The sequence below is a fragment of the Eutrigla gurnardus genome (assembly GCF_963514095.1).
Source record: "Eutrigla gurnardus genome assembly, chromosome: 2".
Classification (NCBI taxonomy): Eukaryota; Metazoa; Chordata; class Actinopteri; order Perciformes; family Triglidae; genus Eutrigla; species Eutrigla gurnardus.
In genome coordinates, this window is record NC_139916.1 from 8,922,020 (window position 1) to 8,947,074 (window position 25,055).

Consider the following 25,055-nt stretch of genomic DNA (forward strand, 5'->3'; position numbering starts at 1 on the left):
CTTCTTTCTTTCTTTCTTTCTTTCTTTCTTTCTTTCTTTCTTTCTTTCTTTCTTTCTTTCTTTCTTTCTTTCTTTCTTTCACCATTGATTTATGTGGACCTGATATTATAGTTAATAATATAGATAATATATTTTGTGCCCTGACAAAGTGAGACGTCTTCTCTGTGGCAGATCGGGTCACGTGAATTTCTGGACTCACATCCTCCCAGTTGATCTTCCATTCTTTGACTGAATCAGGATCTGCAGTATTCTGATCTAGCAGGTTGCCAAATTTGCAAGACTGCAGGTGTTATTTCAATGTGTCAAATAAATATTGAATGAACAAGTTAGCAACATAACTGCTGTTTGAATTTTTCCAGCTTACCTATTTTTTAGACTTTTGCTTTATTGCTCATATTTCCAAAAAGTATGTTTTACTTGCTGGAGTCCAAGTTGCTCAAATCAGATAAAAAGCAGTACAGAGCCTAAATTCTGATATAGCATTGTGGACCAGCTTTCTCTGATAGAACCTAGTATTCCCACCATAGAATTTACAGTTGAACACACTGTAAGCACCAAGCAACAGAAGACAACCATCAACCATCCTTACATTGGAATAATATAGTGTTATATATACTATGGTATATAATGTACTTGTTTAGCTTCAAGAGTCCATCAAAAGCTCCAGTCAGCCTCTTGTCTTTCTCTTATTGTCCCTCAGTATTTTGTGTTTCTATCTTTCAGACACAAAAGCGGCAGCATCAAGTGCGAGTCAGCCGGCAGAGGAGAAGACAAAGCAATGCAGCCTGGAGAAAGAGAAGTAGAGCGGCCTTCTGTACGACACAAAGCTGCTCCGTCTGCTCAGCCAAGCCAACACAATCACAGAAGATTGTGTGTGCAGATCCACTTTTTAGATACATCAGGGCATCTATGTTCCTCTACAGTCAGGCCTTAGTTCCCACCCCGAAGAACAAAGGTTTCTACACTTATTTTGTGTCAAAAAAATCCTGTGTAAATGATTTGATTATATTTATTTTCTATTGTTTAACCTGCACTGAACTAAGACTAACTGTATGGATGAACCAGACTGGGAGTTTCTGTTTCCCGTCTCAGTCACACAATCATTATTGAGGCGACCATCACTTATAGGCTACATGCATACCGTCCCCTTTAATGTTCTTCTTAGAGAGTTTGTATCATTAATGTGCCATGACTCTCCTGCAATTATCGTTCCATCTCAAAGTATAAAAAATGTATTTGTACCTCATAAATAATTTGGACCGAAACCATCACTTTGAGGGAAAACATTATTTTGTCGGTTAGATGTTGAATCTTAAATGAGTTGGTAGCACATCTGGGTTGATTGACAGTTTAATTTCAAAATATATTAACGTTTTTGTCGTAAATAAAACTGAACTAAAATTGCATTTTATATTCTTGCTGCAGCTTGTAGAGCTGCAATGGTGAGTCAATCAATTATTTTGTACATGTCTTGATTGTCTGGTTTCATCTTATCTAGTGTGAGGATTTGTTGGTTTCCTCAAAGTTCAACTATTATGAATGAAATATTTTGGGTTTTGGACTGTTGTCCAACATAACAAAACGCATCATACCACATCTCGTACTCTGGGAAACTCTGGGGCACATTTTTCTCAATTTTTCTGACATTATATTAACAAAGTGATCATTCAAAGATCATCAATTTAAAAAAAAGTAGAAATTTCTATTTTGCATGAATTTGTTGGAAGACTTTTCTGGTATCTATCTATAGATGGGACCTTGCTTCAGTACAGCCAGTCAAATGGCTTCATCTTCAAACCTAGTTGCAGTAACAGCATTTTAAACAACCCACATTGCTTTCCTGCATAACTAACAGCCATGAACGCACATCTTGTCCTGCAACTTAGCTCGTTGAATGAGCAACTAAACAAACATTCACAGGAGAAAATTGCAGCACATTAAACAGCATGACTTAGCTGACATGTCTGGGTCGATGATAGTGCGGTCCTTAAGGTATGTTTACACCAAGCACAAAGTAAATGTTTCCCTGAGCAGCTACAGTGTTAGCCTAGCTAACCAGCTATGTTAGCGTAGCCTACCTCCGATCAACCCAAACAAAAATTTCGGCCTCCTTTTTATCCGTTTATTGCAAATAAATGAACTCAGACAGGATTTTGGACTTCCATGTCATGTATGTTAGTTCAGCCATGATTGAGTAAACATTGTGGGCGTCTACGTGGAAGTAAGCCCCGCCTCCTCTCTGGCGTGTCCAGCCCCGGTGAAGCGAATAAACACGAATGCCCGCTAAATGAAACATAACTGGTCCTGAAGTCAAACTTTGGTGTGAACGTACCTTCAGACATCAAAAACAACATGCTGTCTGCTCATCACATGTACATTTGTTTACTTTGTCTCTCCAGAAGTCACCAATCAAACACAGACAGCAGGTCCCAGCTGATATCAGGCGAACCTTCAAGATATTAATGGGGCGGCCCCCCGCAGAAAGAAAAAGGGATATATTTGATATTTGTCTTCCTTTTAATAATAGCATTTAATAATGGCATTATTTTTGACTGCAAAAAGGGATAACTAAATCATTTTAGTTGCATGTTGGAAGTAATAACTGATAATAATAGCAATGATATCATGTACACAATACACTAACTTTTACCTCATCTCCATTGAGGCAATTACACCCTCATATTTGACACCACATCCCGGTCATAAAACACTTTTCAGCATGGTCCTTTTCTTTATGGGGCTTCATTTTTCTGTATGGATTTCAACAACTAATCAAATATTTAAAATATGCGACACAAACTGGCATTCCCTTTTCATTCTAGTTTTATATGATACAAGGACATAAAGTCGTGACCACACTCTTAAATGTGATTTCATCTGTTATTTGTATCACTGAAGTGGCATTATTATGTAGACTGTGTGACAATCCTTCCGTAACCTTCAGAGTAATACTTGACATGCCTGAAAGAAATAAAGCAAAGAGAAAGAAAGAGTAAACTAAAGACACCCTACTGATAATAACAATCACCACAAAGGAACAAAAAAGACGGTAAAACATTCCTCTGCAAGTTTTTTTTTTCTTCTTCTGCAGTATATTTATGGACCACGTAATGTTTGTTCTGTTTTTTTAATGGTAACTGTACTTTACATGGATTTAATCGGAGTTTTGTTCCAATTTTACTTGAATTTGATTGATTACATCTATATGGGAATCTGTTTGATACAATAAAATGTTTAAATTGGTGATTGGCTGTTTTTCTTTTGCTCTTATCTGGGGATTTTTGCACCCAAATCAAGTTAACCCATTAAAATGTCAAAAGTAAAAAGGTATGAGGGGAAAGTTGAGTTAATCTTACATTGTCTGAGATCACTGCACCGCTGGCCAAGTGTTTACGGCAGGTTGACTTTGACTATATCCTATAAATAGGCACTCTGCAGATAAATAATTCAAAGTACTCAGCGGCGCGAGCATGAAAACGCATACATTTTTCATAGGCGGAGCTGGTTTTCACAAATATATTTTGATCTATACAGACCTGTGCCTGTGTGACAGTGATCACTTCTATTGCAAGTTTTTACTGTGTACTTTATTGTCGTTTGCTGAATAAGCCACTGAATCTGCTGCAATTTATTTTGCAGACGTGGATCTGAATAAGATAATTGCATTTTAAATTATGCGTGACATGAGTGGCAGCTTCAATTCAATCAAAGATGAGTCTTTGACCTTGCAGTCAAGTCATTTAAATGGTTTAATTAAAAAACAACAAGGCACAATATCCTATAATAATGTCAGCCTTATGATGAATCACAAGAAAAAACTGACATGTTTTCAAAGTTTATTGTTTTTATCATTATATAAGTTGAAAGATCTGTGTACAGGTAAAACAATTAAAGGTAAAATGTTCCTCAGCTGCAAGTGTTTAGGTGGCAAATTAAATTAATCACATGCATGATACTGTATAACATGGCCAGCATGTACACGTTGCATTTAAATTATCACAGTATTCTACCCTTTGGAATAAGACATGAGGACACTTCTGTGGATGTACATCTTACCTTGGGAAGATGCTGCTAACCTTAAACCACCTCTCCAACTTCCTCAATCACGACATCAGAAGGCACCGTGCTTTCGTTACAAACAGTGACTCAGCATTAACCTCAGTTAAACTTTGTAGATATTCTAGGAAAATAAAGCTCATGTCATAAATGAAGTCCTGTCTACTGTTTGGAGTCTGTAGTGGGTTCCTGCCGGGGAGATTCTGACAGCTCCCCTTGTCTGGATCTCTGCCCTTTTGTCACACCCGGGTCGGAAAATCCTGGAGGATATATGGATATTGGAAAAGGCATCGGAAAATTTGATTAAGCTGAACGGGAAACAATATTTGTATCTGCTAATCTGCCTGTGAGACCACTGTGAAATGATTGCAGATAAATCAAATCAAGGAGACTGAGCACATTTATGGAACAGAGTAGCAGCGTCTCTGCCAAATAAGCCGAACACAAGAACAAATATCTTTTACTCTGTTAGATGAGATTGTCAAACTTATCATCGCTGATCATTTAAATTCTGAATTGTTGCCAAATAAGGCCGTATAAAATCATAACCATTTCTCAAGATCGTTATGCGGTTAGCCCTGTCGAATTTTCATAGAATTGAGACTCTCAATATATTAAATCAAGGGTATAAATAAATAAAACGAAAAGGGTATTTCGCCTCGACATGGATTTTGTCAAAGTAAAATTATGAATAAATCATACCGTTGGAGCCACTTTCCTTCCACTTGAGCTTGTTGTCTTCGGTGTGTCGGGTCCAAGTGGAGCGGAAGCTCACCAGCTCAGCTGTGATGTGAGCAAGACTCCACTGCAGACCTCTGGAGCTCTCCTTCCACAGGTTACTGGTGAGAAATAACACAGTAACACAGGAAGAATAACTGCTCGAGGGCCATTCCTGTTTTCACATCAGCAACCGTAGTTCTCCTAAATGCTTGGCACATAGGAGAAGATTCAGTTTGTTGCAATCTGCAACCTCAGTGCTGGATGACATAAGATCCACACTAGATAATAAAGATAAATTATGATAATGGAATAGTTTGAAATTGTTGGGAAATATTTGCTTAGTTGGTTTCTTGCTGACAGTTAGATGAATGATCAATATCACTCTCATTTGTATAAGAAACTAATTTAGCTTAGCATAAAGACTGGTAGCAAAGGGAAATCAATGGTATAATAAAACCAGGAGGTCACTGTACATGGGCGAGAAATGGCTGCTGGTCCATAGCCGCCTGTAAAATGCCTGTTAATGTCAGCTTTTGACATGTCAATGATGCCGTGTCGATATACGTCTTTTCAAAATAAAGTTTGGTTAGTTTAGATTTAGGCAACAAAACCACTCTGCAAAGTTTAGGAGAAAAGACTGCCGTGACAAACCGTGTCAACGTTTTTTGCATGGGACACCCATCATTACTCCTCCCACTCACCTTGTGTGGACTATCTTGTACTGTATTTTTATATTTTCCAACAATTGTGGGTTACCTGTGTCTGTTGCAGGGGTCCGGTGGACCTGGGTTCTCCTCCACCAAAGGAATAACGATCTTTTCAGCCATGTCCGTCAGCAGGGAGAACGTAGGATACACAATGAAGTCCATGAAACCTACAAAAGAAAGTGTTCCCTTATTAACATGTGAAAATAAAATGTTTTTGTCAGAGATGTTAAATGCTGGCAAAGAAATAAAAGTAATAAGACGGTTCGCAGCAGTTTCATGACTTCGCCAAACATAAGCATGGGTGAGAGCTAAATCTGTTTGATGGAATATCAGTGAGAAGAGGACTGAGTGACATTTTGGGGAGACATACCGATCTGAGACTCGGCTACCAGCGTGCTCTTTCGATCACACAGAGGAGAGAAGGGAAGGCCGAGCTCTGCCTCTCTATCACCCTCACAAAGATAGAAAGGGAGAGAGAAGATATGTTAAAGAACATCCCACACGTCACCTGAAAATAACTTTCTAAAGGTTATATGACTGCAACACTCGCCACCTGACACTTTTAGATGGTTCAAACTTCATCATCCTCTTTTTTTAAAAGTAACTCAACGAACATTCAAGAGCCTTTTCAGAGAGGGGGTTCTCACATCTTCTTTTCAAAGACAGCAGCACTGCCCAACATCTCCTCTGTTCTATTTTTTCCCCAGTCCAGGTCCAGGTGGTGAAAATACATTATAGAAACGTATTGCTGCATTCACTAGAAATACTCTCAATCAAAGCCTCACAACGCCAACCAATTCTCTCAACCTGGAGTCAAACATTTGTGTGAAGAATAATGGCATTTTAAGAAGGTTAAGAACGCGTGATTGATATTTTTCTACACTGCAAACGTGGGATTTTTATCAGTAAGCAGGACTGTAACCCGCCATGAAAGTGCAGCTTGACGTCTGTTCACAGGAAGTTGGAGGAAGTTGGGCTAACTCCCAGGAGCTGCCAGGAAATTACTTGGAATTTCAGTTTTTGGCTGTTTTACAAGCCTGAGCTGCTGGTCTTTGGTTGTCTCTTTCAGTACATCTTTGTCATTTTAAATTCAATTTAAATATGTATTTCCTTTACTATTACATGTATTGTAATTATGTATTATACTTTACTTTTTCCAAGGCCTATAACTGTTTTATATATTTGAATGCACATGGATATATTATAATAATTTAATATGAATGGAAATCAGTATTGACATAGCAATATAGGCCTATACTGAATGTACAAATACATGAATATGTAAGTAAGCATTGCTATGACGTCATTGCGTTAGGGCCTCGTCCAATCACATGCGAGGTCATGGCCGACAGCACGTAAACACGGACATGCGCCGGTTTTCCCGTCTGAAACGAAAGTGAAACGAAAATTTACCGAAGTGATCAGCGAATAGCTTTCCATGGAGGAAAGGACGGCCGCTTCGGAGGAGATTCAAGAAATTACGGTAAGAATATGTATCATTAAGAATATAGTAGCCTAACTACGCTAGCTGCTAAGCTAAAGTAGCTAGCTGACATGAATGGCGTGCTAACCAGCCGTTGGGTGTCATTATTTACAGACCCAACTTATCTCAAACAGGCAGTGTCATAACTATTACACTTCCAGCTGCCAGTAATTATCAATACTAACCGTCTAATAGTCTGCATGGGTTTGAGTTTTCATATAGTCACCTGACCCCGCACATCTGCAGCACTAGCACATGTGGATTGTGTTAATTAGCAAAGCGGGGAGGTAAAACCCGACAGGAATAAAATATTATACTTCGTATCCTCATTGTGAGTCTTAATGCCGGTCGTTCATCATAACAACATTTCAGCAAATAAAAAATAAATAATTCACCTATCAAACTTCCATTTTCAAATTACAACAACTTCGATTTTTTTTCCTATGCAAATATTTAGTGTGAAGTTATATTTGCTATTTTATCTAGACCTCATTGACCTGAGCTCATACATCTTTCTTTTTGAGTAAAATAAGCTAAATGTATGGATTACTTTTACTAATACCTGATATTAAGTTAAGTTGTCTCTTGTCTGGATAATATTGTTGCTGTCATCATGACTTCCTCCTCTAATGTGTTTACATTTCACTGAGTTATGAAATTACTGAAAGATATGATCAAGAGCTACACATGCAGCATATTGTTTCATTATTATGCTGCCACAGAGAAAACCTCAAAATCATTACATAATAATAATAATATCAGAGCTGGGAGAAAAGTTAAATAAAGCATCCCCGATTGAATGAAAAGCATTGACATTGATTTGTGTGCTTATATCCCCTGTGTGGACAAAAATCATGAAAATGTATCAGATTCAATTATTATTATTATTATATTTATTATTATTCAGAGAGAAAACACAAAAATAAAATTCCATAAATTTAGAACCTCAAATTGAATGAAACAATAGTTTTATAAGATAACATCCCCGTTTCAACAAAAATCAAATGTTTTGGTTCATATCAGGCTCAACAGAGTTTCAGTGGATTTGTTACAAGACATAAAAGCTTGTAAGATCTATTGTGGCTTCAGCCGCAGTACAAGTACATGTTCAATAAACCTTTCAGAGAGAAGAGAGACTTCCCCTCTGGCAGTCTCTGTTTCATACCTGTGGTGCTATTCATGTCATTTTCTCTAGCTCTGACGTAATAAAGCCTCTTTGAAGGTTTCCCACTCTGCCTTTCAGACTCTCATGAGTCATAAAAAAGTGGTAGAGGTGATATTAGAGGTCCGTCCATTTGACTCAATCATTTTTAGATGATAACAGATCAAACTCTTCAGATAAGAATAGAAGGCGGTAGGACATAAAGAAACAGAAGAAATGAGCAGAGAATATGTGAAGGTAATACAATGCCTCAGTGGAAATGTTACAGATCGTAATCTGACATCCACACTCGCCATGAGACTTGACAGTATTATGGATAAACCCAGACAAAAACTAAGCCTTTCTGGTATCAAAGATAGCTGCAATGTTATCTTCCTTTGAGGAATTATGCATCGTAGCATTCTAGCTTGGTTTCTATACAGTTTAGAGGAACTTAAGGACTTTTACTTGCACTGCGGTATTTTTATGCTGCAGTATTGCTACTTTTACTGAGGTAAATTATTACTCAGCACTTATTCCACCGCTGCATTTAAGTGTGATAATATTAACACAATGAGAGAAGGGAAGCATGGAAAGAGTCATATTGTCAGTTCAGGTTTATCATAGTTCCTACCTGCCTGAAAAACTCCTCCATCAGGGCTTTGGTCCAGCGAGAGTGTAGCGCCCAGGGCTTGGATGGATGGCTTATGTCAGCCGTGTGGAGTAACAGAGACAGTGCTTTGGGCTTGTCGATCCTGTCGGAGAAAGCATGATGCAGTTCTTGTTGTTTGCTGTTGTGATGTGCAGCAAAGACATGCCTTTTTTTTTTTTAAATAAAAAAGCATTTGATATCACTCAGCGGGACACTGATTTTCCTGTTTGCTTTCTTCTTGGCAGGATGTTTGAATCGGCTCTGAAACATTTTATTTCATGACCTCTTGATGCACCACAGCATGAAGACACACACACGCACACACACACACACAGTCCATCAGTGTTACCGTTCCTGTTGTTGAAGACAGGATTTCATCCCTTTGACTTGGAGTAGGTGGGAGGACATGTCTGTGGACAACACCATCTCTATAACGAGCGACCGCAGCTCCCTACAAAACACACAAAGACGCACACTTTACCAGTTGACCTTGCATTATGGGAAGTAATTGTACGGAGTAAATACAGCAGGCGCAGTAGCCTTTTAAGATTTCTTGATGGATTTCCTTGTTCCCATGGTAACGCTGACTGCTAGAGAAGCCCACCACAGCTGCTGATGGTGTTTATCGTTGGTGATATCTGCAGAACGCTTCCATGAATAAAACGGTCACATACGGTTTCTGTAATAACAGAAGCAATATTTTTCTCATCACAAACTGTATCTCATTGTCGGATTGTTTACGCCCACAAGAATAAATATACGTAGAGAGAAAGTGAGCTGATTCGGATATGCTTCAGTCATCTATTTTTCCCACTTTTTCTTGTTTGTACAGGATATCTCTGACTGTTAGTCACTGCAGTCAGAGCAAGTGACTCAGTCACTACTCTATTGCTGATAAGTGAATGAGTCACCAACCGGAAATAGTAACGTAATCCTTTATTGATTTCTAAAGGAGACATTTTATTTTAAGAGATCAGGGTCAGCTAGAGGAGCTGCCTTGTAGCTGGAAAGGACTCATTTATGGGGACAATTTATGCTGGACAGATGATTGCCCATCTGCCCTTATGGAGAGCAATTATCCCCTTCCCTTCCGGCCCCCTTCTGTCAATATCTCAACCTGTATCCATTTAAAATCACATAATCAACACAATTTTGCCACTCAACACTGTGTTTGTGACTCTCAGCCCCAAACATACTATTTCCTGGTGTAGATTTTTAAAAAGGGGTCGCAAATATTTAGTTTTTTTTTTTATTAAAGCTTAATACTCAGTTGACTAATGGTCAAATCAATGTATTTATCCATTTTTACAGCCCAGTATCACAGAGTGCAAATTGGCCTCCAGAGGCTTAAATAAAACAGTTGGACCGTTTTTAGCAAGTAAATAGTAAAGTAATATTTTGGAACTGTTTTTATCTGTGGATGAATACACAGTTGATGCTGTCGTGAGTATTGACAGTACAGCAGTAGGAAGGTGTATGTGAGAGTGAAACAAAACAAACTGCAGTGGCTCTATTAATAGAACTGACTGACGCATATTATTGTGTGATTGTTTTTGGACAGTGGAGGTAAATGTCACAATAGAATACAATAACTCAAGCTTTTGCTACAGAGACAATACTTGTTAGTGGGATCAGTAGTTTGTTGTTTTACATAAGATTGTGTTGACACTAACAAAAGGAAAAAGGGAATTTTTAAGCATTATCCATTAAAAATTATATGTTCTTGGTTTTTGTCAAATATCTTCCATTGTGCTCGCTGAAAAAAATGTTAGCACTTCATAAACCCACATGTATGTCCATACAAGCAGTGAATTTTTTTTCTTTTTAATACGTCCCCTTTAACTTTTCAATGTTCACCTATGTGTTTATTTGGGGGGTAAACTCTCCCTGAGCCTTGTAGCTGCTCCGATCCTTTGAGAATTCTTTTCTGCCAAATCTGTGTAATTGTTTTCCATAAAAGGTCAGTCCCTCGACTGAAGTTTCTCGAACTGAACCAATAAGCAACACGAGTTTAGAAGGCAAAAACATAGTCATCTTACATCCATTCCTCTCTTGTCAAATTAGTGAAGATGTTCATTTTGTCGTCCTGCAGCAGGCGAAACGCTGCACTCAGGTGATGGCTTTCCTGTACCGACCGATCGTTGTAGACCAATGCAAACTCCGACCTGCCGGACAGACGGTGAGAGAGCAAGAGAGGAGATCAGGACAGGCGGTGTTACTATGCATTTGTACAATTCTGTAGTGTTGAAGGGAGGAGGAGCAGGTGAAAATGAGTTAAAAAGAGTCCTCGGGGAGTACTCAAAGCACTAGTTGTGGGACTGTAATGATGAATCTGAAGTGCAGACGAGGGAGTGGGATGGGATTTAAAAACCCGCAGCATGTGGTTATTAATGTCCCAGTATGGCAAGCTAATGAACTAATTTCAATTTATTCATTTTAAATCAGGCATGCTGTGACCACTCGTTTGCATAATCTACTTTAGTAGGCTGTTAAAATGGGAAAACACTACACTGAAAAGTTTTCCAATTAGGGATTTTTTTTGCTGAAGCAAACATACAATACTTGAAAAGCTTGAATTTTCTGATGGTTTCAATGGCTTTTAATATTGACAACAATTCACGATCAGAAAAAAACCCATAATTCAACACTTTATTTTATTGATCCGTAATTTCAAAATAGAAAGATGGTAAAAATGATGTAATTCAGTTGTAATTTTACTTGAAATAAATTGAAATGATTTCCCCATCCCCCGAGGGAGGGGACAAACAATTGAACAAATCAAACCATGTGGTCTGAATGAAGAAAATTAATCTTCTACGATGTTTTCTATAGGCCATGTGAGGGTTTCCATCATCTTTTTCCTTATTTATGTACAGTAAGTATGTATCCATGTTCCATTTAAAACAAACATAAATGCTAGAAATTATTTTTACTAAAGAGTTACTTGGAAATGTACCAATTGAACACTACTGCTTTTATTGTAATACCGACCATCAAATTACAGTGTAATTCTGAGGAACATTCAAATAAATATATCACTTATCAGTTCCTTATTGGGAATTATAGTAACTATAATAACTATAATGTCCATAAAAGGTAATAAACTTCCATAGAAACCACTGTAATAAAGGCTTTGTTCCTTGACTCCTTTGGAAATGAATTCATACATACATACATGGAAACTTCAAATGAAAGTCCTGCAGCATTATCCACAGGTTCAGCTTCAAAGCTACGAGGATTCGCTCATTTTAGCAGAAAGGTTCAGTGTTTGGAGCATAAAGGTGGACATCAGAAGTGTATTGTGCCGCAGGAGTGGTTTGGAAAGTTTCTATGGATGTTTTTGATACGTGAAAACTTGCATCGCTGTAATACATTTTACCAGCATAAATTCAAGCTGACCCAAGCTAATATTTATCATGAAGTAAGAAACAACAGTGAAGTTATAACAGCCAGTATTTCCAGCCTAAAGGACACTGAGAAGATGGATTTTGGGTGGAGTACGTCTTTAAGATAGATGCTGTTTTTGTTTAGATTCTGTAACTATGTTCTCTTATTGTGAATTCCCAAAATAATGCCTAATGATGGTGATGGGTGCCAAGAGACTGCGTTCTTCCACAGAAGAACGCAGTCTCTTGTGGAAAAAAAAAACGTCTAAAAATACTGTTCCCTCCATGAAGATGTTTGCTTTAGTTCTCCCTCATTCCGTCTTTCTAAAATGGCATCTAAGTAACACTACATTACTATTCCTGTGTTCCCCGACAGGATGCAGGACAGGGTTAATAAAAGTAGGTTTCAGAAAAAGAGCTTACTTTGTGTGAATGTGAAAGTTGTTTGTGGTTCCCGTGTGTTCATAGTCATGGATGGCTGCAGCAAATAGTGATGCCATCACCTCAAGCTCCGTCAGCCAGTGCTTGATATACACAGGAGACAAAACAGATACATATAAAAACAAACTGTGTGTAGAAGAGTGCACATACTGTACATGGAGAAGGACGGCCTGAATCCTGTCCTTGAATCACTTGGATATAAAAGATGAGGCTAGTTTTTCATCAACAACTCAGCGTAACCTGTGTATCCTGAAGCCTGATACAGTTTATGGATTAAAAATTGACTTGGTGATGTGGCTACATTCAAAAGTAAGAGATTATTTATCCTGAGGGGGAAAACATGAATGTGTGTACCACTCCAGCCAATAATTGTTGGAACATTTTTACCAAAAACCAGTAATGTAAGCCTCATGGTGGCACTGGAGGAAATGTCACAGGATCACCAAAGTCATTAGGCTTCACCCTCTGGGGATGAAGAATGAATTTTGTGGCAAGCCATCCACATGATACAATCATTTAGTTGAATTTTAGTTCACCAAATGTGTATAAATCTGCAGCTCCTTAAAAGAGAGTATGAGAATGTTAAATGAATTAGCCTCCAAAAGGATGTCTTACGTGGGGAAAGGGCTTTGGACTTTTCATTGGATATGTTGGCAATTAGGACATTATACAAAACACCAGCCTCATCTTTTAAAAAATGGGATAGAGCACCAAAACTAAGGACGTTCAAGTGAGCCCACCACGAGTCCAGAGCGCAGCAGCAGGCAGTGTAGCGTCTGAGTCACGTCGGCGGCGTGAACGTGGCTGTGGTAGGGGTTGTTGTGTTTGCAGTATCCTCTCTCCAGTGCAGACAGCAACTCTGTCAGGCACGAGATGGGGATCTGCAAAGGACATTATGTAATCCTTCAAGTCAGAGTGGTGTTTGAAAATCCAAGGGTCACAAAGTTTGTGTCAACAATAAAAAGCTAAAACAACCTGAATGTTGTGTAATAGAGTTGTGGCTACCAGTGATTATTTGATGTATGCGATATGCACATGTGATAATTTGGGAACCGATTGTTCCCAATTCATAATAAAAGCCGTATGTCTGATAACATCTGCGATTACAACACACATTTCCCACAAAAGCCGAACGTGATCATATTACTGTTGAATGTATCATCCAAAGCGTTGACATTTCTATCACAACATATCGTATGGGAAGTACTCTATGTAGGTTATGCAATGAAATCCAAATTTGAAAGACCTTAAAGCGGCTGTTGAGGCCATATCTGGTGATCAGCTCAAAGAACAGAGTTTGTAGCGCGTGGTCGGAGCTGGCTGCGTTCAGAGCAAACACGTCGAAGCTCCAGCGGTCAACATCCTGAAGAGAAGGAGGGGAAAATGACTGCATATATATATATATATATATATATATCCCTTTTGTGATGTCGGATTTATTGCACAAACACACACCACGCAGAGAGATTTATTAAGAGTGGAGGCTTACCCTGAGGCAGTTTACGACCGCTACAGGTTGGTCTGGCATGGCTGCTGTGTAGGCCCTCTTGAACATCCTGAAATAATGCAGTGTTTATGTTGAGTTCAGTTAAAGTTCAGATGTTGACACTGTGCAGCCAACTCGTCTTAGGCGCTGTTTATATAAATCCACCAAAGTCCCTGTCCCCTTTGGAAGGATGTTTTAAAGAGAAAAGGAGAGTAATGTTTCACAGTCCGGTGCAGCTGTTTTCTCCAGCCGTGGTGGTGAAAACACTGTATGGGCTTATTTCAGAGTTATAGTACCGATGGGGAAATCAGTCATTTACAATAGGAGTTTTATAGAATGGGATTATAGTTTCCTTATTTATTGTATTTAAGTCTCATAAATAAAATATAGCTGTGTGGCTCTGTCTTGTCTGCAGCTGCTGCGTTGTTACAGGCAAGTATCAAACATCCCGATGAATCATACAGGACAGAAAAAAGCATAACCATATAATGCTGAAATAGAGATAAAATCGAACATGTGTCATTTTACCTCTCCACAAATATCCCAGCCTGCACCGCGTGCACAATGCTGCGGAACTTGGGCTTCTCGTCGGGGCGTCGTACTGGCCGCCGGACCCTCTGGGTGAAGGTGGACGCCAGCCAATCGGTGACCTCCGAAGGCACGCCGTCTGACTGCAGCTGCTGAAGGTCGTCCTCAGATTCCAGACACTGCCTGCTAGAGACAGCAGGCAAACAGTGATTGTTAGACAGACGGCTTGAAAACACAGCCGTAGACGACAAATCCCGGGCTAAAGCTCCGTCAAGCGCTGTGTCCAACGCCGCTCCCTATTTATGATGCACTATATTTAACACCATTTTGTTTGAGCATGAGTGTTCAGTCGTGAGCGTCCACTGTATAGCTCCAACAATAGAATGAAGAAGTAGTGTCCATGGCAAGCACACTACTTTCTGCTACCGTCATGTGACAAATGAAATGTCACTTACCGTTAATTTACCGCTCACTTTGGAGTAAACCTTTGAATGTCTCCTAGACGGGGAGTAGTGAGTTTAGAGAGTGAGGGAGTGATTCTGCTTTAACGCATGTTGGACCTCTTGAACAACCCTCATCTGGTCACGATCAAACATGATGTCATACAGCAGTGCGTTTCGCTGATGACGTTAAAGGACAAAACATAAAAAGCAACTATAATCATACATTTAAAGAGGTAAGGATTTATTATTACCTGCTATATTTTAAGGTACAGAGTTGGGTTATCTTGAAACACTGAAAGTTTTTTAAGTGGTCGACTTTTATTTTTATGTCTGCTGTGAAAGTAACTTTTTATTGGCATTTCAGCATGTGATGATTAGCGTTATTACTGATATTTACATTTGAGGGCCCCAGGTAAAGGAAATCAGCCTGTAACTGCCTTTATTCTGCCTTTATTCTTTAGTTATTACATCTTGTCAAAACAATAATAAGATGTATGATTTCAGTATGGGGTGTAGCCTCACAACCACCAATGTGGAGTTACCTTTGGGGCTCCAATTTCCTCCGAAGTCCAAAGACATGTAGGTTAGCCTGATTGGTGACACATGGGTGTAAATGTGACCGTGAATAGCTGTTTTATATGCGTCAGCCCTGTGAACTGTCTAGGGTGTAACCCACATATTAGTTCCGAACCTTTTTAGGTGGCCTTTACACCCGTTTGGGCTTTTGCCATGCGAGTTCAAAGTGACGAGCTGTCTACTGAAAAAGAACAAAGAGTCGGTATAAAAATGTCACTCCTGCCTTGTTCCATCGTGGTAAACGGCCTCCAGTAACGACGCTGTGAAATCCAGATTCTTTTTGATTTCTTCAAAGTCGACATCTTTCTCCTCCAGCTGCTTCAGCATGCTCCTCAGCCTGGAAGGGAACACAATTTATTCGTCTGGAGGTGAACACAACAACAAAATAGAATGACAGTTTTGGGGAGTACTGTAACCGCTGTTGCAGAGAGGAAACAGTCGTGTGAAAATGGTTGATGGTGACGGCGGTTTGACATCAAAGTTTTCCCATTAAAGCAAACTGGATATAGCAAGAGAAGCTCCAGCACAAAACGGGGTCTTTGTGTGACGCCTTCCAAACGCCACTCTGTAAATTGACAGCACTTGTCATTGTCTTGAGAGTGTGTGAGTGTGTGTGTGTGTGTGTGTGTGTGTATATATAAGGTATGGGCTTTAACAGGTTGAGAAATCCTCCCGAATGGAATTCATTTGCAAGTGATTTAAATGTCAAGCTGTCCAAAGAAAGCCAGTGGCAAAAGGGCATCATTAGTGCCAAATTTTCCATGAGAGGAAAACTTCCCATGGTTGAGCTCTTATGTAACCAACATTTCGTCAAAGTGGGCTCCGTGAAGGTTATGTTTTTGAGTCTCCAAGTCTAGGCCCCGTTGTGATCTCGTCTGAGAGCACGTTGCTCAATTTGAAACTTTTAATCAGATTACGATCGGAATGAGTCTCCTGCAGCGTGACAAAAAAAGCAAATACTGGAGCGCCTGCCACCTGCAACATGTTAATGTGATGTCATCATGTTAATAAATCCAAAAGCTGATGAAAAAATCCCCCTTATTTTAGGAATCTTTCTACTTTGATAGTATTTTGGCCATTTGAAAGAGACATTCATCTGATCTGATAACACATCTGTGCCACGCATCGTTTCTTTGGAACCTGTGTGTGTGTGTGTGTGTGTGTGTGTGTGTCCCCGCCGCCATGACCAGAATGATCGCGCCAGGCCGCGCCACGGAGCCAACTCCCGGGGATGAGACGCTCACAGCTTTTCAAGTGTTTATCACGCTGGCAAGGGCTTTCAAAAGCTGTTGAGTCATAAAAATAGCATGCGTCTGAATGCCGCCGCTCACTTTCAATCCCAAGTAATCTTTTCGTGATAACAGTGCGTTTTTGTTTCGACGGTTCGCAGCAGAAGATCCTCTTGGACAGGACGTTTACAGGAAATTACTCGTCAAGTACACTTGTGAAACTTTGTTTATAGAGAGAAATCACAAATCCTCCTTTGGCTCAGGCTTTGTTGAATCTACACACTGCATGGCGTCATTCTTACTAGGTAGAGGAGTGTGAATGGTATCAGCTCCGTCAGCACAAAGGCTCAATAGATTTCTGTGTCTGCGTTCGGTTTAGTGAGGGAAAAATACAAACAAAAGCTTAAACCCACATCAGATCACATCTCATACCAACGTAAAAATGCTGTGAATTGACACCAAGGTTGACTATCATGACATGAGAAGTGTATGCATGCATGGCCAGAAAACAAAACAAAAAAAAAAGGGTTTTGAGTCACTAACACATCCTGTTAACCAAAACAAAACCACATGACCCATCACCTCTGCAGCGCATTTTCCTCACACAGGAAAAAGCATGAGTAAGATGAGTGTTCACACAACCACTTGGCCTGACTAGTGTTTGCTTTCATGCTGGGCAGCGTAGTCAGAGGCAATCTTGATAAGTGCATGAATTATGTCAAAATATCCTGCGAATTAGAAATAAGTGGGTCAACTATATTTTTAAAAGCAGCTTTTTGTAGGTACGGATACACCTCCTGTTGTTGGCTTTGCAGCGATCAGCAGATATGAACTGTGTCAAAGAAAACCACAGAGGTCTGCTGCTTTATCAATCATCGCTGTACTGCAATTTCCTACAACTTTGCTGCAAAAACTCCAACTAGACAGGTTAACGGCACCCAACAGTGCACAATAATGTAGAATCTAAATTAAGTACGTTTGGTAAAGTCCTCCAGTCTTATATATGCAGTCACATAAAGGCTGGACATGTATGTCTTAAATATGATATTATATGCACCACTCTTAACCCTGTCTTACCTAGAGATGGGGATCTGCAGCCTTTTCTTACGGATTCGCACCAGTTCAGCCATTCCACACTCAAGCTGTGCCCTAATGGACCCCAGAGTTCAATAAAAAAACAAACAATAACAGGACAAAAAAAGGAAAATTATTAGAGAGAGGTTGTAAGCAGAAAAGTTCTCCAAACCACCAACGCAAACTTTGTGTGTCCTGAGACAGACTTCTGTTTCAACAGCTCTCCCACCCACTTCTGGGGGGACCTACTCCACTTCACTCTGATTGGTTACGCAGTCCCTAACTGTGTGTGTGTGTGTGTGTGTGTGTGTGTGTGTGTGTGTGTGTGTGTGTGTGTGTATGTGTGTGTGTTTGTGTATGAGTGAGAGAGTATCTTTGTCAGTGGGTGAGTGTTTGTGTATGTGTGTGTGTTTGTGTGTGAGTGAGAGAGTATCTTTGTCAGTGGGTGAGTGTTTGTGTATGTGTGTGTATGTGTGTGTGTGAGATGTGTGAGTGAGTTGACCTCACTCACTGATGAAGTGTTGACTGTGAGGCTTTCAAGCCGCGTGTACCCAAATCCCCAGTGAGAATTTTCCACCGCAGCCGCAAATTAGGGAACTACACTGAGAGTCTTTCACTGAAACCCACCAGAGTCACCCGAACCAAAATACATAAACAAAGCTCGTCCTCGAAAGCCACCCACAACAGCCTGATAGGTTAACTGCTCTTCTCAAAACTGCAGTCTCACATTTGAAATACACTTTCTTGACAGATCACTTCTTTTTTTTTTTTTTTTTTTTTTTACTGACCTGTTTCAGCTGAAGTTGGTTCACAGAATTCATTATGCAAATATAAAATAAATATGGTGTCAGAGACTTCCTTTTCTACCAGATACAATAACTGCAGCTGTGGCAGCTTTTATCAACACCCCACAGGCTCAAATCATAATTATCATATCAGTAATTTCCTTTAACCGCAGTCAAAATATTTCTATTGAAAATGCCAGTCAGCCGAGCTGTTTCTGGGCAGTAGAGACAGTAAAACAAACAGATTTATGTCCATAAAGACACCAAAAAAGGGAAAAGCACACAGACTTGCAAGCTCAGATGAGACAATGCAAGTCGTCCCTAAACACTCTTATAGTTGTAGGTCCTAAAGCCATTACTATCTTTATTTATAGAGTATTGTGAGAGCTGTGCGACAGCGTGGCTTGCATGGGAAAACCCCCTGCTTGATGTCCACCTCCCTCCTTGTGCGTGTCCTGCTTTGGTTGCTGGGTCAGACCGACTCTCATGCTCCCATGCTCTTTGACATGGCTCAACATATTGAATGAAGAGCGGTAACATTGCGACGTATGATTCTCCATCTCTCGTGTCATTTGTGAGCTGTTTTTAATTTCACTGAAAGGTTAACGTAGAGGGGAAAAAACAATGGCATAGAATGGTGATGTCAATTAATAATGTCAATAGGAGTTATTAAATCCTTTAAAAACTCAGACTATATTCTCTTTGTGTGCTTGCCAGCCTCTTGCTTTACACTCTAAATTGTTTTATTTATTTTTCCTTGTTTCGTCAGTCATCGTCTCAGTCTCCCTCCTGACCATGACGAACCCTCTGATCTCTCTATATCCACTCAGTGACATGAGCCAATTATTATTCACTAAGCCCTACACTTTAGAGAGAGAAATCTGACTCTGTGGCACCATAAATCATCTTAACATGACTCGTCTCTGCATGGGAACTAGATGTTCAAGAGACTGAGGGTGCTGAGGGGCACGGGGAGCGGAATCAAATGGATTCTACCCAAGTCGAAGGTTGTTGTTTTTTTGACTGAATACAATGGTCAAAAGGTCAAGGTCTGGGATGAACCTCATATCAACTATCTTGGTTTTCACTGCCCCAATGACAAGCTGTGTGAATGAAAATGTGTTTATGGTGCTCACAATGAAAAATGACCTTTTACTGTTCTAGGATCAGTATTATTATTGTTCCACAATAATAATCCACAAAATATGCTGCCAACTAATTTCAATGGAACCATTTTTCCTCCCAAAGAAATAGTCCCTGAACACTATCACCAGTGTGTTGTACAGATCGTACCATGACAAAGAGATTGTCCCTTAAAAGATAGATTCATATTTTAATTTCAGATTTCACAATCATGAATCATGGACGTATTAAAACATTAAAACTCAGCCGCAACACTGCCGTTTAAAGCATCCACAGACAACGTTAAACGCCGGAGCTCTGGCCCAGCAGTCAGACTGGGCCAGTTCAATACTGTCAATTAGAGGGGGGGAGGAGAGATGCGGCCCCTCCCAACTTGGACTGCTCCACTTTTTGTACAATCTGATTGGCTCAGCCTGATCCTCGGTCGGGTCAGGGTTGGGGTTGGGGTTTGGTTTAGGGTTGCTAACCCCAACCCTAACCCTAAGGTTGGGTTTAGGGTTGGGTTAGGCTTAATTCCTTTATTATTTTGGCTGTAACTCCGGGAAGGTAAGTCGGATATAAGCAGAAATGTGAAAATTGGGGTTGGGGTTAGGGTTACTTGTTTTTTTATTTTGGCTGTATCGCCAGATATAAGTAGAAATGTGAAAATTGGGGTTGGGGTTAGGGTTACTTCCTTTTTTTATTTTGGCTGTATCTCCAGATAAAAGTAGAAATGTGAAAATTGGGGTTGGGGTTAGGGTTACTTGTTTTTTTATTTTGGCTGAATCTCCAGATATAAGTAGAAATGTGAAAATTGGGGTTGGGGTTAGGGTTACTTCCTTTTTTTATTTTGGCTGTATCTCCGGATATAAGCAGAAATGTGAAAATTGGGGTTGGGGTTAGGGTTACTTCCTTTTTTTATTTTGGCTGTATCTCCAGATATACAGTATGTCAAACATATGCCCATATCAAATGCTGCTGACGCCCCTGCACACCGCTGACTGAACAACTCCTCCCTGCATCTTTATGGTCCACAGCAACGAGAGAATATCACAGAAAACTGTAGTGGCGTGTGCAACAAGGAAAATAAATATATCAAAGGTAGTCTTACTGTTCCAGCGTGGTCCTCCATGTCACAAGACTTAGATGTCTATCAACCGCTCTGCGTTCCTTGCGAGATGATGTCATGACCTCTGGGGTCTGAATGCTGTTGAAAGCATCGCAGAGACACAGAATGAGCGTTGTACCTCCACGTGTTACTATAAATCCAGCTTCTGCCGTCTGTTTGAATGTGTGTGTATATAGTGCTGTAGTTTATGTTAATCTATCCTGCTCTGCGTTTACACTCGGATACATCTAGTTCTTCCCTCTGTGTATGTATGGTTTGTGTGTGTGTGTGGTACTCCATGTCAGCAGGAGAGACTCTGTGTCACCAACACAGTCAGAAGGGAGTCTTTATATCAGGACCAGAGTTTCCACCATTAACAGTCCTCAGGGTCTCGAGACAGGATCCACTGTTCATTTGCATGCAAAGCCTTAAAACACAAACCATTTGGCAGCTATGATTTAGTCTTGAGCTTATTAGTTTTAATCACATTTTAGTAATTTTCATTCTTCATATATTTTGTGTTAATTGCCAAAAAGAAAATTACTTTTTAGTCAACTTTTTGTAATTGCTTTCAGTCAAAATATCTTCTAACTTTTTTTATGTAGTATTAGTTCATCATATTATATTTACAATTTCAGTCAACTTTTTTCATAAAACTTTTGGAGGTATTGACATTTTAAGCAAAAATACTATTATTAACTGGGAACTATTTTATCATTCAAAGGCCCCTATCAACCCTCCATAACTGTTCCGGGTGAAGAAAGAGACCTCGAAGGGTTAAAAACATAGACTGTATAAAATTAAAAACGTTGTGTAGACATGGCACATTTTCTAACCTAACTTGACGAATAAAGGGTTTATTTCACCCAAATGATGATGACGGTTTTGGTGAGTTACACCCTTTTAGATATGCTTTTTGCTGTAATTAATCTCGACATGTGTGCAGCAGTTTTATTATGCCTATGGCACATGATTATTATTTAAATCTTTGCATATATATATTTATATTCACTACAGTGGCTAATTAACCCATTTGGTTTGTGATGGATTTAATTATCGCATTGTAATTATTGAAATAATTCTGGAACATCTTATACATAACATCATGTTGGTAGACATAAAGAAAAGTGAAGCTAACACCTGTATGCAAAATTATGCATAAGCTATTTGAGAGATGAGTGTATGCCAAGACCAATCACTAAAAAGAAAAGTGAAAACCATCAAAACAAAGTCACATCCACTCTATCCAATAAGACCCTCTTCCACTGGTGGAACAACATATTTCACGATTAATGTTTGCTTGATTGAATTATTCCACAACTGTATCCGACGCAAACATAGTTGAAAACAAGGGGTGCACCTTTGTGTGTCTTTCTTAAGCTACAACTAATGTCAGCATATGTGGGTTTTTTTTTTCAAATTATCTCTTTTTATAATGTGATATAATTGGCCACAAAGTCTGACTATTATTCCAAGAACTGTAGACCAGATGGTGAATTGATATGTGTCAAATACTGTTTGCTAAAAAACACGTTTTCATTAATTAACAACAAAATAAATGGAACTTAATTAAGTGAGAAATCCAGAAAAAAGTTTTAAATGTCATACAAATGTAATCGTATTCCATTAGTGTCATTTTAAGTCTATATAGTATCTCAAAAGTACCATTGAAAGTTTTTTTTAATTTTTTTTTATTTAACCAGGAAAAGACTCATTGAGATTAAAAATCTCTTTTACAAGAGTGTCCTGGCCAAGACAGGCAGCAGCATTATCATACATACACACAACTAAAACACAAACATTAAAGACACAAAAACAGCAACATTTGAAGGTCAGCTACAGTAATAAAAAGCCTCAGGCAAAACAACTACAACCAGATGTTTCTGCCTCCAAGTCATCCAATTTCACCTTAAAAGAGTTCAACGAGACCAATTCATTTTGCTTCAAAGTTTTTTGTAATATGTTCCAGGCAGAAGGAGCAGCAAATCTAAAAGCTTTCTTTCCCAGTTCAGTTCTGACTTTAGGGACAGACAGCAAGAACAAATCCTGAGACCGAAGATTGTAAGTACCAGCATTACTTCGGTTAATGTAGGACAAAAGGTAAGAAGGAAGAAAACCTAAGATTGCCTTGTAAATTAGCATATGCAGGTGTCTCAGTCTGCAAATTGATAGGGAGTAATTACAAAGTAATTGTATAGTGTAAATTGTCATGAAATAATCAAAGTGTTGTATGCCATGAGAAATGTTTGATTTATTATATCATATCAAAAAGTCATAGTAAAGCATGCCATAAACGGGGCATAAAAATGTCATTAAAAAATCTTCAACATACAATACTATAAATTTTAAATTTTGCTATTTTTTTATGAATTTATACATAATATAGTGTGTCAAAAATAGTTGTGGAAAAGTCATCATATAGCATGCCCAAAAATAATAAAAATAGTTGTATGTTGAAAAAAGTCATATAGTTTGTCGAAAAAAGTAATATAGTATATTGTAAAAAGTCATTGTAGTTTGTCAAAAAAAGTCATATTATAATAGTATGTCATAAAAAGTCATTGTTTGTTGAAAAAAGTCATGTCAAAAAAGTATGAAAGTCATGAAAATAGATATCATATAATATGTCAGAAAAAGTCATAGTATAGTATGTAGGGAAAAAAGGTAATATTTTTGTATGTCACACAGAGTTATTAGGGTAAAGTTGCTTTGGTCATTTTAATTTCAACATCGTAATTTCCGAATTCCTCCCGTCGAGGAATTGAACTTACAACCTCCAGTGTTCAAGTCCATCTTCTATCAACCTTCACTATTTGATCTGAGACACTTGAGTAGTTCTTAGAAAGTCATAAAAAAGTCTGTATAGTATGTAGTAAAAGGTCTTATTATAACATGTTGGAAACTTTAACAAAAAGTAATACTATAGTATGTTGAAAAGGGTCATAAAAAGTAATTTAGTTTTTCAAAAAAAGTTGTATTATAGTATGTCAAAAAAGTCATAGTTTAGCATGTCAAAAATAATACAGGAATTGAACTCATAACCTTGTGCTCCCCAAACCATGTCTGATCACAGTGAGCCATTTCACCTGCCATAACTGAAATGGTAAAAAAGAAAAAGAAGTAAAAAGTGAAAAAAAAAAAAAAAAAGTAAAAAGTAAAGTCATAGTATGTCAAAAAAAGGTAATAAGAAAAAAAAATCATAGTGCAGTATGTCGAAAAAAGTAATAAAAAAACAGAGCTTGCTTCTTCATACATTTTGTTGTTACTGGACTTTAAAAGTGTCCACCACACAGGAATTGAACTCATTATCTTGCAATTCCAAAATTGCATCTTAACAAGCTGAGCTATCTGACCAGCAATGCCATTCTAAGTCCAAAAAAGTCATATTGAAAAAAAAGTCACAAATATAGCATAGTATGTTGAAAAAAGTAAAAAAAAAAAAAAAAAAAAAAAAAATCTTAATGAGACTCTGCTTGGTTCTTTGTACCTTTATTTTGTTATTGGACTTTAAAAGTGTCTCCACCACAGGAATTGAACTCAAAACCTTGCAGTCACCTAACTGTGTTTTATCAACCTGAGCTATTAGACCTGACACATGTGCCTCTCATAAAAAAAAATCATAGCATAGTATGTTAAAACTTTTATTCTATAGAATGTCAAAAAAGGTCATAGTTTAGCATGTCGTAAAATAGTCATGAAAATAATAGGTTACCTTTGTCTTGCTGTTTGATTTTTCTTTTCTTTGACTTTGATGTCATTTATTTGCAACATTGATGCTTTTGTTGAGTTTCAAAGTGCAGCTGAGTGACTTTCGTTGCAGATTACGTGTTGTTGTTGACATGTGTGGACATGTAGAATGAGCATGATAAACGTGACCTCAGTTCCAACAGCAAAAATGTATTCAAATCACAAGTTTACTATCTCTAAGCAGCACATACAATGCTCTATGATTACCAACACCACTGACAACATATTACAAAAATCAAACCAAAAAAAGCCTTTTTCAGGACATTTCTTGTTCCTTCAGCTGTAATTTCAGGCGTATGAAGATCCCATGTTCTTTGCATTGATCAGCACCAGATGTGGACCAGTGATTAAGGACACGGACTGCCAATGTT

At 38.6% G+C, this 25,055-nt stretch overlaps 2 protein-coding genes across 3 annotated transcripts in view; one reads left to right on the top strand and one right to left on the bottom strand.

The window, feature by feature from the left end:
• LOC311030153 (protein phosphatase 1 regulatory subunit 1A-like) overlaps positions 1–4,014 on the top strand; it is a 30,339-nt gene extending 26,325 nt beyond the window's left edge. Inside the window, exon 7 of the mRNA XM_084035759.1 lies at positions 724–4,014. Within this exon, the coding sequence (XP_083891885.1) occupies positions 724–803 (80 nt within the window). The 3' untranslated portion in view covers positions 804–4,014. The remainder of the gene's footprint in view (positions 1–723) is intronic.
• On the bottom strand, positions 2,746–18,136 carry LOC311030056 (dual specificity calcium/calmodulin-dependent 3',5'-cyclic nucleotide phosphodiesterase 1B-like). Of its 2 annotated transcripts, none has more exons than XM_084035588.1 (14): positions 17,926–18,136; positions 15,843–15,956; positions 14,601–14,783; positions 14,076–14,142; positions 13,833–13,949; positions 13,327–13,467; positions 12,569–12,669; positions 10,799–10,924; positions 9,109–9,210; positions 8,742–8,862; positions 5,854–5,935; positions 5,533–5,650; positions 4,759–4,895; positions 2,746–4,316 (listed from the first exon to the last, which is right to left on the bottom strand). In XM_084035588.1, the coding sequence occupies exons 1-14, from the start codon at positions 17,976–17,978 to the stop codon at positions 4,219–4,221; spliced, it is 1,560 nt and encodes a 519-aa protein (XP_083891714.1). In that variant the 5' UTR covers positions 17,979–18,136; the 3' UTR covers positions 2,746–4,218. The 2 variants fall into 2 exon arrangements, with proteins under 2 accessions (XP_083891714.1, XP_083891713.1); XM_084035587.1 differs by having other exon boundaries at positions 14,601–14,786.
• Positions 18,137–25,055: the final 6,919 nt, after the last annotated feature.

What these genes read in the sequence shown, in the direction of transcription:
- LOC311030056 (XM_084035587.1), bottom strand. Translation starts at nt 17,978, where the DNA reads ATGGCTGAACTGGTGCGAATCCGTAAGAAAAGGCTGCAGATCCCCATC. An exon ending in CGGTCGTAAACTGCCTCAGG is followed by an intron (nt 13,950 to 14,075) that starts GTAAGCCTCCAC and finishes CCTTCTCTTCAG; the next exon opens with GATGTTGACCGCTGGAGCTT. An exon ending in GAAGGAAAGTGGCTCCAACG is followed by an intron (nt 4,317 to 4,758) that starts GTATGATTTATT and finishes TATATCCTCCAG; the next exon opens with GATTTTCCGACCCGGGTGTG.